Raw genomic sequence first — 16,036 nt, 5'->3', positions numbered from 1 at the left:
CCCAGGCCGGCAGCTGCCAGGCCCTGCCCGGCACCGGGTCCAGCCCCGCGCCTGCGCGGTGCCCGCATCCACTTCCGGGTCGGCCGCTGCGCCTGGCGGAGGGGCGTCAGGGAACTTCCGGTCCCCGTTCTCCCGGTGCCGCCCGCCCGGGTTCGCTTTGCCCCCGCCCCACCATGGAGGCCGGGCAGGGCCCCGGCGGCAGGGAGCTCGGCGACCCGCCTGAGGTACGGGCGCGCGTCTGGAGGCCCCGGTCCTGGAGGCCCCGGGAGCTGTGGGGACCCTGCGGGACCGGAGCCGTTCCCGCTAGGCGTGAAGCCCGAGGCCGCGGCCCCTCGCTCACACGCGTGCACGGCGGTCTGGCTGCGGGCGGGCCCTGTGCGGCTCCGGCCGGCCCTTGAGGCCGCCGTGCCGTGCCCTCCCGCCCTCCGTGCCCTTGAGGCCTGCTTGTCCTCGACCTTGGCACCTCGCCGCAGGCCCGGGCCTCGGCGGAACGCGCAGGGACGGCGGGTGTCTCTACCCCAGACTGGCTGTAGGGAGTGCCTCTGTCGGGCGTCTCGCAGCTGCGGCCCGGCCGTGCTGGGTGCAGGTGGGAACGCACCCGTGTCGCGGTGCTGCAGCCCTGACAAATGTAAGATGCTCAGTGAGCTGCCCAAATTCCTTAAATCCGGAGGTGGGTTGCAGAGTCCAAAGCTGCCTTCCCCAGGAAAAAGGAACAGTCTGGGTTTGAGCACACATTTAATCTTCTTAATCTTCTCTCTTTTAATCTGTTTTGCAGAAGTTTTTTGTTTCTTTTTTTTCTCTCACGACATTTATAGGCAGGAAGGTGCTAGCTTCTTCATCATAGCTGCATCAAAGTATGGGTACTGTGAGGTCTGAAAGTCACAAGTTTTTAATTGAAGAATCCTCAATCTTTTTGCTCTCTCTTTAATTGCTCTCCCCCACGAAAGAACACAGTCCCTAAGCACTATGTGCCAACAGAAGAGGAACGGAGGCTCCTCAAGGAGTGTGCAGAAGAGAGCGCCCGGTACCGAGGTGAGTCAGGTTTGATAGGACCGTTTCCCCCATTTTGACTAGGATGCATTACATTCCCTTCACTAATGACCTGCTGTTGACACTCCAGCTTCACAGTGTTTTTACCTAAGATTTCTTTCATTCCTGAAGCACTGTAGTTTTTGCAATCACAGTGAAAATTGAGAAAGGCCTCTGATTTGTTAATCTTCCGTTTAATTTCTACACCTGCATATTTATTCACGGTGATTTTATGTTTGACTCAAAATTTTTGTTTTCTAATCGCTGTTTTAATTTCTAGTTACCATTTTATGTCATGTGTATGCCCACATTGTAGCATTTGTTTCCACAATAACGTGTAACCTGTGATGTCCAGAATATTTATGCTGGGCCTATAAATCATTTCTGAGCTCTGAAGGTTAAACTGAATTCCCCTGCAACAAGTTCTGCTAGATTTTTTAATATAACTATTTTTTTTTAAACTTAGATTTAAATCTAAGCTGGCATTCTGTATCTCAGAGAACTTGAACTTTTAGAAGATCTACCCTAGCATCCCTAAAGCTGTAGGATTTTAATATTCAGTGGATTGGAGGGTTATGTTGTCTTTGAAATGTTGCTTTGACCTCTCTTGTAAACCACGGAGCCCATACTTGTTCTTAAATGTGACATCTGGTCATGTTTACCTTAATGTACTGGTTGGATTCCTAATCTAGTTTACATCTGTCTGAATTTATGAAGGAAAAAGCAGCAGTTTGCAATGTGTATTTTAATAGTGTTGTAAAAATTAAAACTCTGTTTATTTTTAACATAGGAACTTAATGAACAAATTGTGTGCTTCAAAACACTAAGAACTTAGTGCTGTTTACAATAAAAAAAATCCCCCTAGGCCAAGTTAATGTAATTCACGTAGTCTTTTTGTAACATCTATAATTGCAGACTTGCTTAAAATGTAATTTCATTATGAGTCCCCATTGCCATTACGTTTAGCTTTGTTAACGTTCATTATTTCAGTATTATTATATCTTCTGTGTTCTTGGTTCTACAAATAGTTTCAAAACAGTGTTATCTTCCAAATATTATAATTGCTTGAAAGCTTTTGCTTCTTGCTATCTCAAAGTGCTTCCTGCTATCTGAAGTCATTCAATATGATAAAAACTGATGCCATCAGTCAAGCAGATTGTGACTCGGTAGCAATGCAGTTTTGTGTTTATTGGCTTCTCTGCATTTGACCCTACCCCAAAGCTGGGTAGCTTGATCCATATACTACAAAAATAACCTGCTCCGTTATTTGATTGCTGATGGACTCTTTGATTTGATTGACTCTTCCAATTATCTCATTTTAATTCAGTTATTTTGTGTCTCTTAGAGAGCTGAAATTATTTAAACATTTTCATATTAAACCAAAATCAAACCTTTTTATCATCAACAATTTTTAGAGGCTCTGGCCTCTATGCACCCATCTCTTCTAAAAGCCTGTGTATGCTTTCAGGTTTGAAGTGTTGCATTTTGATGCTGTAGCAACTGTAGCCAGATGTCAGCACCTTGCCCCATTACCCCAGCTGCAACTGGCTCTTACGTTTTGGGAAGCGTGAAGTCTGAGAGCAAGATGACACATTAACCAGTATTGCATACCTTGTAGCAGGTTTCAAAAGCTGGAATTGAGAATTGTTCAGTTTTTATAGTTTGTTAATTGTGTATATATATTCTCATATAAATGAATTTAGTAAGACCTAGCGTCTCTCATTTTACTGTATGTTTTGTTAATTACATTGAAAATTGTGTTGAAGTAACTTCTCTTCTTCACAGCTTTTCCTTTGGCTGCAGCAAGCATGCTAGCTACTAGTTTCTTAATCAAAAAAGGTAAGCTGTAATATGCCTGGTTTTGTTTTTACTTGCTGAGATAAAACATTTCTGCTTAATAAAGATGCTATAATAATTTTAACTATGAGAGTTCAGACTCTTAAGCTATATGGCATGCACTTTCTGAAGCTAAAGAAGGAGAAGAACTTTAAATTAGAATGAAATTCTTCCTCAGTCTATATTGCCCAACAAATACAATATCTCTGTGACTATCAAACAGTATGTTCTATTGACTGTAGTGGTACTCTGTGGTATTAAAGAGCTAATTCTCAGATTGTTAGAATTGTATGGAGAATTCCAGTGTTCTTGCATTCTTTTGAGTGTTAAGTGTAAAAATGTTGTCTACCATCCTTGGTATTATGCAATAGAATTTTCATTTTGCATTCATAGAACAGTCAATGTTTTTTTCAACTTAATAACTTGTTATTTATTACTTTGATTTCTCATTTTCAGGCATTCTAAGAGATAGCTCAAGATTTGGCTCCTTTACTAAAGTTGCATGTAAGTAAAAGCTGTGTACAGGTTAGCTGGCATTTGTGACTTAGGTTCTGGAGTCTGTTACTCAGTGTAACTCTCATGAGACCAGCTGGCTGACTGACTGTGACTTCACTCTGTGCTTAGATCAGTAAAAGATGATCATGCCTATATGATCTGATATATCCAATGAGTAAAGTTCACCTCCTGCAGTTGATTCTATCAGTCAGTAATTTCTTTGTGATGTTTTTTAAAAGCAGCATATAATACTGAAAAACAACTGTACTGTATCAAGAGGCAGAGCAATTTGTCATATTTGAATTTGTGCAACAGATTTGGCACAAGTTTTGCTTTTAGGCTTTCTAAAAAGTTGTAAGATTGGAACTATTCTTGACAAGTGTAATATGAAAATGTAAGATAAAAGCACTGTAAACAGACATTATATAAGTTTCCTTACTTATTTTCCTTTTCATTATGGTCTGCTAGGGATCAGTATTTTTCTGTGATGGAGTTTAAAGATGAATCAGAAATTCGTCAGAAATAAATTCATGCTTAAGGAGGAGTGTGTGTAGGAATGTAACCTGTTGCTATTAAGCATCTATTCAGGGTATTACAACTGAGAAGAACTGAGTAAAAATGCTCTTTTGACCTAGCTTTTATTTCCTTTGGCTGTGTAAACTTTGCAGGAGGTAAGAAACAAACACATGCAGTAACATTTTCTTTTGCTAACGCCTGAACTGCATATGCTAGCAATTTGTGGTGCTTCTATCAGAACATCATTTTTGATGATGTTTAACAATATTTAGTATTTGCAGTATCTGTTCAATATTTTTGCTTTGACAAATAAAACTTTTTGACGTTGTATGAAAGTTAGTAGGTCCAAATAATATCTCCTAAAATATTGGAAAAGAATACTGCTGCTGCAGTGAAGTTGGCTCGAGGGACTTTGCCAGGGTACACCCACCCCTCCCTTCCTAATTTGAAGGTCATTATTCATGTGTCTCATTTGTCCCATTCATGCTATTTTAGTGCTTTTTTTTTTTTTTCCTGGATGTTCTGTTATACAATTATGGGAAGACAGCAATTTCTCATGAATGATTTTGGATTAACTATAATAAAAATAATAATAATAATAAATTATCCATTTGAATATAATACATGACAGTAAAACAGGAACTCACCATCTTGCCAATCTGCCCAGATGCAGCCAGTTACAGCCAGTTATTATCACAGTTTACTTCAGTGGGAAGAGGGCAAAAGTCATGATTTGTGGTGAAGGAAGTGTTGTTTAGGCAGATAAATGAATGTGAGAGACCAGGGCTGCCATTTGTTTATAGCAAGTTCTACTTGCTTTTTTTGAACACTAAACAGTACAAACATTTCTAATGAATAATAGAATTACTATTTCCCTGACACATCCTACACGTGTCACTGAAGACCATGTTCCATTTATTTAGCAGAGCTAAGTTTTGAAATGGACCAGACCAACTGTTCTTGAAACTGTGGCTATAAACTGAAATACTTCTAGCTTATCTTCAGTGTACACTGATAGGCGTATAGGCTTTCATTTTAAATGAGAAGATCTTCCAAAAAAAGTGTGTTTTGGTTGTGTTTCAGTAGGTAGCTTTGTGCGGGTTAGCAGATACAGTTCCAGTACTGGAATTCTGGGAGGATGCAGTCGTGGTTTAAAAGGCCTGAGTTAAGCAGTTCTCATTCCATCCTCATTGTTTAAGTCAGATGTGGCTGCTGTCTACAGGTTCTTCCTGGAAATTATTGCCAGCTCCACATGGTGTCTCATAGTTTTACTGTATGTTCCTCTTGCAGTGAAATCTGCTTGAAGGAAGCAGCACCACTGTAATTATTTTTGTTTTCTTTTTCCCCCATGAGCTCTGAAAGAAGAACATGTGCAATTCCAAGTACTGATGCTAGCTCATAGTTGATGAAAAACAAGTTCAAGAGTTTAAGAGTTCTTTTTTTTTTTAGCATTTTAAGGGCTTTTAATTTTTCTGTCCACACATGTTATGTATCTTGCATTTCCTTTTTCTTCCAAGCAGTTAAACCCTGACACTTCTTGTCAGTAAATATTTGTAACCTGTGCTTTTGCTTGTGGCTTTTCTTTCCCTTGGAAAACATTTTTTTACCCTTTTTGGAAAATACGGGCTTTATAACAGGAATCACAATTTCAGTATGGTAGGATAAAATCCCCTGCTATGTTGATTCCTGGGTAATATAATCTACAGTGTGAGGGTTTTGAGGAATTAACGTTACTGGTAATTAACTCTTACCTGTCTTAAGGATGATTTAGTCTTTAGCCTTCATAGTTAGTAAATACTCCTTGCATCTGAAGGGATCTAGTCCTTCTAGTCCTACAAATAACAAAGATTCTTTTGATGGCTTCTGAGCTCTGCTCCTTTGTGCCCACTCATAAACCTGAAGGGCCAACTGATGGAAATCAACAGCTTTCATTCCAGAAAAAAACTACTGTGATCATTTAGACTTTTGTCCTGCCTAGCAGATAAAATGTCTCATGCACTAAATTGAAAGCATTTTCCTTAAGATTACAAGAGTTCCACCAGTTCACTTGTAAAACTAGTTTAATGCTGGAGCCTAGTACAAAATATTATAGATTTCTCTTCATACTTTTCAAGATCCATCTGTTTCAGTGGATTAAATTCTTACAGTATTCTACCTTTGTTTACTCCTGACCATTTTATCATCTTTGATAGTCAATTGTTGTTTTTGGAGCTTGGGAAAAGCTGATTAGAATTCCTTGTCACCTTTCAGTCATTAATTGTTACCTTAGATCACCTGATGCTCATGTCATGCTTAAGTCATTGCCATATGTCTTCCTTTAGCTCTTGCATTTGTTTTTAGTACCCTTTGTTCGCAGAAGTAATAAAGAGATGATTACTGCATTTTTTTTTCTGTTTCAGATTGTCAACTGCTTTTATCTCTTATTCAAGATGCTGTGAAATTCATTTGGAATTATTTATTTTAAAACTATGTTAAATGCTATTATTCAGCATATAAAAACATCTTTTTTTCCTTCTTTTAATAAAGTTGCTGGAATGTGTGGATACCTGGCTGGAAAGATATCCTACTTGCCTATCTGTAGCGAGAAATTTAAGAAGCTGAAGGACTCCCCAATAGGAGATGTTCTGCGACAGGCTCAGAGACACAGTTCACATTCGTAAGAATTTCATTCTCTTTTAAATGTAACGCTTTTTTCTAGGATAAGACATTTTAAAGACCAAAGAGATCAAGGCTGCATTGACAGCTTTCAAAGATCTTCAGATCTGTACCTTCCCTCTTTCCCCTTCTGCCCCTTTCTACTACTTTCTGGAAGCTGTATCATCTGTATCAATTGACCAGCTATAAAAACACACATTTTGAACTCAATACATAAAATAAATGACTTTGACAAATAGAAAAATAAACATTTTACTTATGAAAATGTATTCCCTGTAAATTAAGATACGTTGGTTTCCTGTGGAATTTACTTGTGGTAGTGTGACATCAGAAGTCGCCCTCCTCAGTTGAGAAGTAAACTAAGTTAACTGAAATAAAATAGTGTTACCTTCTGGAAGCTTTTCTCATAGTTTAGTTTGATTTAAGTAGGAAGAGGGTGGAAATGATTTCAGTGTTTATCAAAGGAAAGAGCTCAGTAAACAATATCATGCAGGAAGAAGCATGGTGGTCAAACTTGTGGCTGTTTGTTTAAATCCTTTACATCTGTAACGAAGTTATGCTGTGCATATGAGAAACTCATCAAGTTCTTAAAACTATTTCCTGTTTTGTTCCAGAATGTTTTCTACCTCAACTGTTTCTTAATTACAAATTACTTTTTGAATGTCTCATTTAAACCCTTGAATTAAAATCAAGAGAACAGTCTTTGGATAGGGAGTGGTAGCCCTGCTGCTTCCCTGTGCAAAGATTTGTCAGATGTTCATGTAGGACTTGATTAAATTCTTGATTACTCTACCAATTAATATTTAGCAGTTTTGTCTGCAAGGTTTATCTTTATTTTAATTTGTTTTTAATTTCTGATGAGTTTTAGCAATGTCCGCTTAATACATCTACTGCATAAACTCAGCTGGACCCTCTTCCCCACCATTCCACAGCTTTTAATAAGATTTTATCATGAGCATTTGCTCTGCACACTGTAGGTGAGCAGTCATGTGCTGCATCATTACACCTCTTGATCTTTTAATAGTCCTTCCTTCAGTATCTGAGAAATCTGGTACAGTGTATTTGCTACACTGTACTTTTTTTCTTTTCCTGGTGAACGATGAGTTTAAATTCATTCAAATTACATTGTCATCCATGTATACTAGCTTTTAAAGCCAGTGACAGAAATGGTTGCACACTTATTTGTGGCCATTATACATCTGCTAATTAATGTGTAATTGTTTTTGCAGTTAAAAAGGAGTAGGGAGCTAAAGGATTACGTTGTTCTTTAATGTTGTGTTTGCAAATACTTTAAAAATATGATGGAGAAAACGATGGCTTAGCTGTGTATGTTTATGCAATATGCTATGTGAGAACAAAACAAATATTCACTGCAAGTCTTTGTATGAAGTTAAATATACAACTAAGCAAAAATTTAAAGTAAAAAATGAACAAAGAAGGACTAGTAGCACCAAGAGGATGGCATTACTGATAGACCTGACACATTACTGTGAAGTGATTTATCAGGCCGTTCTGAGTAGGTACCATCAGACATCAGATTCAGGAGTATTTTTGTATGACCTTTTTCTTTCAGAGAAAATTCATCAATGTTTCTTCCGAAAAATTAATTCAGCAGCTCAGTAAATTATTGTAGTTTTGTTTCCCCAAGACAGATCTTATTTCTCCTTTTCTTTTGTTCTGTATTATTGATCAATTATACCATTTGTAATAATAAATGGTTTTTAATTGCAAATTCTTCCTAAAAGATCTTTAGAAATAACTGTTGTTTGCATGTTATAGCTTGTTACAAGGACACACCCTGTACTATTTGTGTCTGTTGTGTTTTTTCTGTCTGAAGAGTCCCTGAGGGAAAGGACTGTCATTTCTGTGTTTTAAAGTGCAAAACACTTTCTCTTTTGTCTTCTGATCTGGGAGTATGAGTTAAGTTTTTGGGAAGAATCAATGAGTGTTAGGGAAGGATTCATAGAGATTTTTGCAGTGTTTAAAGAGAATACCTTTTGTTAAGGCAGTTCAGTTAATTTTATTGGAAACTAAACCGTTAAACAGGGTAAGATCTTGAGCTGCACATAATGTTGCTCATAGTTTATTTTAACTTTAACTTTTAGTATTTAATGTTTATTTGTATTATTTTTCAGCTATTCCAGTCGAAAATCTGAATTTTCAGATATGCCTTCTCAATCATTTATTGAATCTTCTCCAAAAGCTGGATTCCCACTGTCCTCTGGCTATTCAGATGATTATAGTTCCACAGATAGAGGCCTCTCTAGTTATGAACCCGTTCCATTCAGTGCTTCCCTGAATGAATCTTCACCTACAGGAATTACCGATTATAATGTTCAAGGTGGGATCTGTCTTAATATTTAGCAATTTGTAGTACTCTTGCCTTTCTCTTAGCTCTCTCAGTAAAATTAGTTTCATTCCATGAAGTCATGCATAATAGTGTTTTTCAGTGAAAACCTTGAAGTTCCTGGAATTGTTTTGAGACAGAAGGCAAATACATGTATTATTTTCTAACTGTAAGCTAAATGCAGGTGCTTTTCTATTTTGTAGCTTTAATTGCAAGTAAATGAATTTGCAAGGCTTAGTCTCTTAGGAAACTGGACCTGCAAAATACATGTTCTGACTTGAAGCTCTTTTTTATTTAAATTAAGATGAATGTGCCAGCCTTTTCATTGTGTTACATAAGCCACAGTCTCTACCATTTATCTGCTTGCCTTTCAGAATTATTTAATTTTCACTAGTGATGGTGCTTTAATTGCATACTGCTGGTTCCATGACTTAAAGCTGTGTTTTTGGTTTTTATTTTTAATGTGATAAATTTTTAAGTTCTCTGAGAACTGAATGCAGAATGTGTTCTCTCACGTGACAGCTGGTTTTCTCATGGAGAAGTAAAAGGGTTTTAAAGTACTGTTCTGTGCAGTTGTTCCCATCAGTCCAGTGTGAACTGTGTGCTTTGGTATTGCAGGGGAAACACTGTTCTGAAGTCTGGCCGCTGTGGTACACAAAGGAGTCTGTTGCTATCCAATGCAGAGTTGCATATTTTGAATTAGTTTGGATTCTTAATTTCTTGATGGAAAATGTTTTGCTTCACACACAAAACAAAAAAAGCCCTTTTGTGCAACTCACTTTTAGTTATATAGAAATTTCACATGTTCACATGTCAAGGGAATTATAATAATACTTCATCACAAATATCAATGATTTGTAAAGCCTTAATTATAGAACCAAGATTCTGCATTACAAATGTAAATTGAAATGTATATCAAGTGATGTATGATGGTTGTGGATCTCATCCTTTGATAGCAGAATTTAAAAGACTTTTAAAAACACTTTAGATTCATCCAGATTTCTCTTCAGAAATTACAAATGTATCAAATGTGTGATGAGCATTAATCTTATATGAAGTGACCAGAACTCTTTTATCTATCAGGTACCATTTGCTTGTTAGGCTTTTTTGGGGGGTAAAATTACAACACTAACTTAAAATAGATCTAAACCAAAGAGCCAAAATGAAAAGGATAAAAGGAATGGATAAAAGGACCACATACATTCTCAGTTGCATTTAGAATTGGAGCTGTAACTCTCATTTTCGTTTGAGATTGAGCTGTAATTAACTGGCATTCTGGCAGAGGCTGTAGATAAGTTTTGTTATGTGATGCCATTTCTGGTATTCTTGTGTTTGTTGTGTTTGTAGAAGCTCCTCCAATTCCAGAAGAAAGTCGTAAAAAAAAAAGTGTCACGTATGAGGAATTGAGGAATAAACACAGAGAGACATATGAAGTAATGTCACCACCGAAGGCAGAAACTGCAGGCAAATTTCCCCGGGAAAGACCAGTTAAGGAAGGTACTGTGCTGATTTACAACAACACGTGGTAAATTCAAACAGTAGCAATAATTTTAAAGATAGTTACAAACCCAAAGCTTAATTCTGCCTGCCCTTTAAACAACTTACAGTTGCAGTGTCTCCAGGTATGTGATATGCAATAGGGTCTTATCAGAAATACCCATCTTCCAATAGCAAATAATAATTCTTCTTCTCTAGCTTGGTGCCAGACTCTAAAAATCTCATTTAAAAAAATATATATATATTTATTTTATTTTTTAATACATTGAGCAATGTGTTTCAACAGAGAATTCTCTGAACTCTGAGCTGTACTGAAGAGTTTTAGCTATGGAAGAGGGGGGGTGTGTTTCAGATAGCATTGTTCTCAAAGAATAGAGTACAGTTGATGGTTTTGGAGTGGGGGGTATTTATGAATTGTTTCTTGTGGAATTAGTGCATTTCTATAGCAGTATTGTTTGTAGAGATTCATTATTCTACATTAAAATGCAAAGGAAGGAAACAGTATTTAGCAACAATATCAAGATTTGTTTTCACAATGAGAAACAAAAATGTAGGCAACAAAATAAGAATGCAGTGCTCTAAAGAATAAGACTCCAATCAACTTTCTGACTTGAACAGTTGTTTTTTAAAAGGAGACATCAGTAGCAATTCATACTTACCTGCTCTAGAACTGTATTATTTAGTATGACAGCTGTGGAAAAAGATATTACCAGTATAAGTGTTTTACCAGATTGAAGGACTATTAAGCTATAATCATTTGGTTTTGTATGCAGCAAAACCAAATGTCTTCTCAATGATAATGTAAAAAGATTTGTAAGAATAGATAATGTCACCTGTTGGGCATATTTGGTTGTAATAAATATATAAAAAGATATATAAATGCAAAAAGATCTGAAGCAGTAATAGTAAACTTTGGAACAGTGTTTTTAAGGAGTGTCAGTCTGTTATATACTCGTGAAATACTTTTTCCAGATCGTTTGCCTTTAGAAAAATCTTCTAGTCTTGAAATAAAACTTAAAATTAAAATTACTGGGTAAAGACTTAATTACATCATTAAGAGAATAACAGCCTTTTATTTTCTTTATCACATGACTCGGTCAAGTAAAACATTGAAGTTGTAGTTTCAGATTGTAAGTTCAATCAGCTGTCAGTTGATTTACAGAATGTTTTTTTTCAAGATATTTCTTCACAAACAGAAAACCACTAGAAACATCACTTAGATTTCAAGTAGCGTTCTGCAAACCTTGCCATACTGCATGGCAAATCTTATGGCTACAAATGAGAATGCAATAATTATTGTAGTTTTAGTTGTCTGGAATCTTTTATTATAAAATATTGATCAACAGCATTGTATTCAGTTAAATTTATGTGTTCTATTTGATGAGTATAGTCAGGCTTTGGGACCAGAACTACATTGAGCAATGCTTGAGATTTGTAAATAAACTTTTATGAGTACCTTATTTCCATTGTTAGGAAAAAAAAAGTAAGAAGGGAGTACAAAAATTGAGAAATGTTCTGTAAGTGGAGGCACATTTAAATCTACAGTTAAGGGATCCTGATATTGTGAGCTAAAATCTGTTAAAGCTTCTTGTCCATATGGGACATGTTACTTGTTATGTACGTCCTCTTTGTGCATCCTGATTCGTTACCCCTTTCTTCATCTCCTGTATCTATATCCAGACCCAGACTGCCAATAGGAGACAGAGGTTTCTGTCTTCTGTGTCAAGGACAGAAGAGGAAACTAACCATGCTTAAGCCAGTTGTAAGCAGTCTCTAGCTTTTGTCTGATGGTGCCTTTTCTTTTCCCTTTGTTATAGCAATATGAATTTGTGTAGCTGCACAGTGAATTGGACTGGACCATTCCAGTCAACAAATGAGCTGTGGTGAAAAGAACTGGAAATCAAATTAGTTGGAGGCAGCTTCTCATGTGCCTCACCTGCAATATCAATCTGCTTAAAACAGATTTGTCAGTGTGTTATACTAAGTTTGCTGTCTTCTCATTGAAACAAGGACAGTATGCTGTTCTGTTCCACTGCTTCTACTGTAGGTAGGCGTTAATAACTGGGCTTACTAACTAAACTGCAAGTCAGTTTATAAAGAGTGCCTAACTAGCATCAGCATTCTTTCTGTATCATATAGTTCCATCTCTACACTGTCAGCAATGGCAGGCAATTACAGACACTTTCCAGTTCACTTTCAGGAGAGAATCTTTTCACTTACTGTCCATTTTTCAGTTATGCACAATGTATCTGAGTAAATTCTTAAAGACCAGTAACTTGTTTTTTTCCTCTCTGACTTGCTTAAATACTAAAGGAAGCTGCCAAATAATAATGGCTGAGTGGTTTCCTAGTAGGGAGTACTGATTTCATTTTGTTTGTGTTTTGAACTATCCTGAATCCATCCAATTGTGCACGTAACTACATTATGTAGCCACATATTTCTTGAAACATTTCTTGCCTATTTCCTCCAATTGTCTTTGTTTCATCCACGTGTTGCATTTGTTTCCAAGTAATTACAAGTTCTACAGGGTAGGAATGAGCACAGTAGGCTTCTGAACTGAGGATAAATCCTTAAAGAATAACAAATGAGATCTTCTCCCCATTTGTTCAAAAATATCTTTAATTAGATGTCTGTTGTGCTGTGACTGACGCTTTCCCCACTCAACACTTTCAGTGACAGTGCACCATACCTTCTGACACTGTAATTTTTGCACTTGAAACTAATAACATGGTTACTGTTTCTTTCTCTTCTTTAGTTAAAGTAAATAAATATGGAGATACCTGGGATGAGTAAGAACTGGATGAAGAACTGAAGAAAATTCTCTTGTCAGCTCAGTTGAGTTTCATCTATATTGGTCATGGATGCTGGCATGTTTAGTGTGTTCTGCCAATCAAAGTTATTAATAAATTAGGAGAAAATCTCGACTTGCCAGAAGATGTAAAAGAATATGTTTAGGCTTAACGTCATTTTTTATTTTGCATAAGTGGTGAGCCAGGCTGCTGTGAGATGTCATGATTGTAAACCATTTGTGCTATTATTTAAGAATGAAGAAGGTAACTAGCAATAGCTAATATAAGTGTATAAGAAAGGGTAAAATGTATGTAAATAAAAGCAATTGCTTGTATTGGGATGGGAAAAATGTCAAAATCTTCTGAAATTTTCAAGATTTGCATTAAAAGGTACCTGTAGAAATAACCTCTCACATTCTTTTGTTTGAAAATGATGTGTTGGAAACATTTTAAAAATGTTTGGAATAATACTGAATTATTTGGAGAAAAAAGACTGAGGAACCTAGCCAAATACATGAGTAAGAATACTGAATTGGACTTCCCCTTTTTCGAAAGTGTTTCAGGGTGACAGCAATATATTTGGACTATTGTTCTGACTTGCACGTGTTGCACATTTAAATGGAAGGTTAAACCAGACAGACTGCTAAAAATGTAAATGATATCTTGACTGTTAGAGTACATTCTTGTGCATTAAATTTTCTCCATTTGTGAGTGTTGTGACAGAAAAAAAAGTGCTTGAAACTGTTGATCCTGAGCAATGGAGCAGTTACCTGTCAGAACAGAGCTACATTGGCAAAAAAGTGTTCTCTTATGTATGCATCATATACTCTGTCTCAGTCAAAATACTAATATGTCATCTTATGTCCATTTGAGCGCTCTCATTTTCAGCTGTGCTGTTTAATCTCACAGCATTGTGTTTCTTTGGGCTCTTTGGCGATAGGTGAGCAAAAGCCATGGTGAAGTTAATAGTGTAAAGCATTCCTGACATCTTTATTAGAGATGAAAAATAGCCTACTAAAAAGAAAATTATTGAAGATTTCATTGATTTAGTGGACTCACAGCAGAGCAACATGAGAAGATTGTTTTGGGTAGGTAAGAGTCATCAGCTGGAATGAGGGGAGAAAAATGAGGAAAAGATGAGAAAATACCTTCAGAGAGAAATTCTATTTATACTCATTAAAACACGAAGATTGCTTTCAGATAAGCTGATCATTATTTTTAATTTTTTTTTTTTAAGTGTGCTAATCAGGTAAGCTTGAAGATGTATCAAAAATGTGACTCAGAATATTTCTAGTAGCCATGATTAAAACTGAAAATCAAGGAAGCTTGCCAGAATTACATTGCTGTTTTTTTTCTGTTACTTGTTTAGTGCACTGTTCCAAAGCTGATTAGATTTATCTTGGAAATACAGAATTTCTGAGTTGTGAGTTAAGAAGTGAAAGGGACAGAAGATTTACATGTTAAAACAAGAGCAAATTGTAAGAAATGCATTTTCACTTGAAAGAATGAAAATTTTGGACAAATGAAAAGCCTCCAAGTGAGAAAACCTGTGAGCAAACTTATGGCATTGAGGGGGAAAAAATGCTGCAACACTAGAAGACACAGCTCTTGAACAAAAAGTCAACAACAAAAATAACAAACATTGTGGGTTTTTTTATTTATTTTGGAGCAATACTGCATTTTCTTAAGTACAAGATAAAAGGACATAATAACTTTCAGTGTGTGTCTCAGGAATCTTAATGCCTTACATGACTAGATGTTTATTTATGCAAGGAGATGGTCCTCTCAGGCACTGACTATGTGAGTTAATGCAGATACCTCAGCAGTGCGGCCATTCCACTGAAAAGTGAGATTCCCTCTAGTTCTCACAAACTGTAATGTTTGGAGAGTACTCTTCTTGTGTGCTCATGACTGACTACTAGTAGTTAATACAGTGATCAGAAGCCCTTGCTCTAAAACTGGGACTTAGTCTTGCCTTAAGTTAATATTTCAGGTGGGCAAATTCAGCATTTTACGTGAATTTTATTAGACTTTTCCTTAGTGAAAAGAATAAAAGGCATGTATAATTAATGTTGATGTAAAGACCAACTGTCTGTGCTTAATGTAACATTGTATGTATCTAAATTGAACATAAGTTTCTTCTGCTGCTGCACACGGTTAGGAGGAACAAATTGGGATTACCATAAAAACAATTTCAGGTTCTTTGTTTTCACTTGAGGATTTGGCTTAGTAAGCATTAAATACAAGTGTTTTCACAATCATAGGTGGTAACTTGATTGGCTATTAAAAACTCCCATTTTGTCATTGTAGGGTCACTTTCAGTTTGCTTTCTGGTGTGCATCTAACCCCTGAATCACTGAACAGCTGTAGAAATTGAACCTTATTGCTTCCTTTCTTCTGCACTTCTTCCATTAAGTACCACAGAGTTTCAGTATTTTCTTCCACTCCATCATTTCATATCAGCTACCCAGTTACCTGTATTTATACTGCACTGCAGTATGAATAAATGTATGCAGTCTGTCTAATAAAGAGTAAGAATGGTGCGAAGAATGCAGGACAGATCCTCTTGGTTTATGTTTATACATGTTTCCAGCTAATGCAAAGCATATTCTTTCTTAATTCATTAAATCAGGCTCCCTGTTTTACTTGAATATAGATCCCCCACTACTCTTCAAAAATCACAGTAAGGATTTCACTTGGCATTACCATTTATACTTTCCCTTGGCTGCATTTACAACCTGACCTAACAACAAAGATGATGGCATTACAAGAGAATTGAAGTTGTCGTATGGGCCATTGTTCATTAATAAATGTGAATTAACTCTATTCATGTTCATTGTAAAGCTAATAGTTTTCTTCTGTTGCTTGAATT

General features: G+C 36.6%; 1 protein-coding gene across 1 annotated transcript; it reads left to right on the top strand.

Annotated features, from left to right (window-relative positions):
• The first annotated feature begins 39 nt into the window (after nt 1–39).
• On the top strand, nt 40–14,488 carry OCIAD1 (OCIA domain containing 1). The gene is made up of 8 exons (XM_031588561.2): nt 40–224; nt 948–1,032; nt 2,815–2,868; nt 3,322–3,369; nt 6,403–6,532; nt 8,667–8,872; nt 10,226–10,375; nt 13,131–14,488. The coding sequence occupies exons 1-8, from the start codon at nt 174–176 to the stop codon at nt 13,166–13,168; spliced, it is 762 nt and encodes a 253-aa protein (XP_031444421.2). The 5' UTR covers nt 40–173; the 3' UTR covers nt 13,169–14,488.
• The last annotated feature ends 1,548 nt before the right edge of the window (nt 14,489–16,036 follow it).

The sequence above is a fragment of the Phasianus colchicus genome, chromosome 4 (assembly GCF_987193195.1).
Source record: "Phasianus colchicus chromosome 4, bPhaCol1.hap1.1, whole genome shotgun sequence".
Taxonomy (NCBI): domain Eukaryota; kingdom Metazoa; phylum Chordata; class Aves; order Galliformes; family Phasianidae; genus Phasianus; species Phasianus colchicus.
This window is presented reverse-complemented; position numbering and strand designations above follow the sequence as displayed.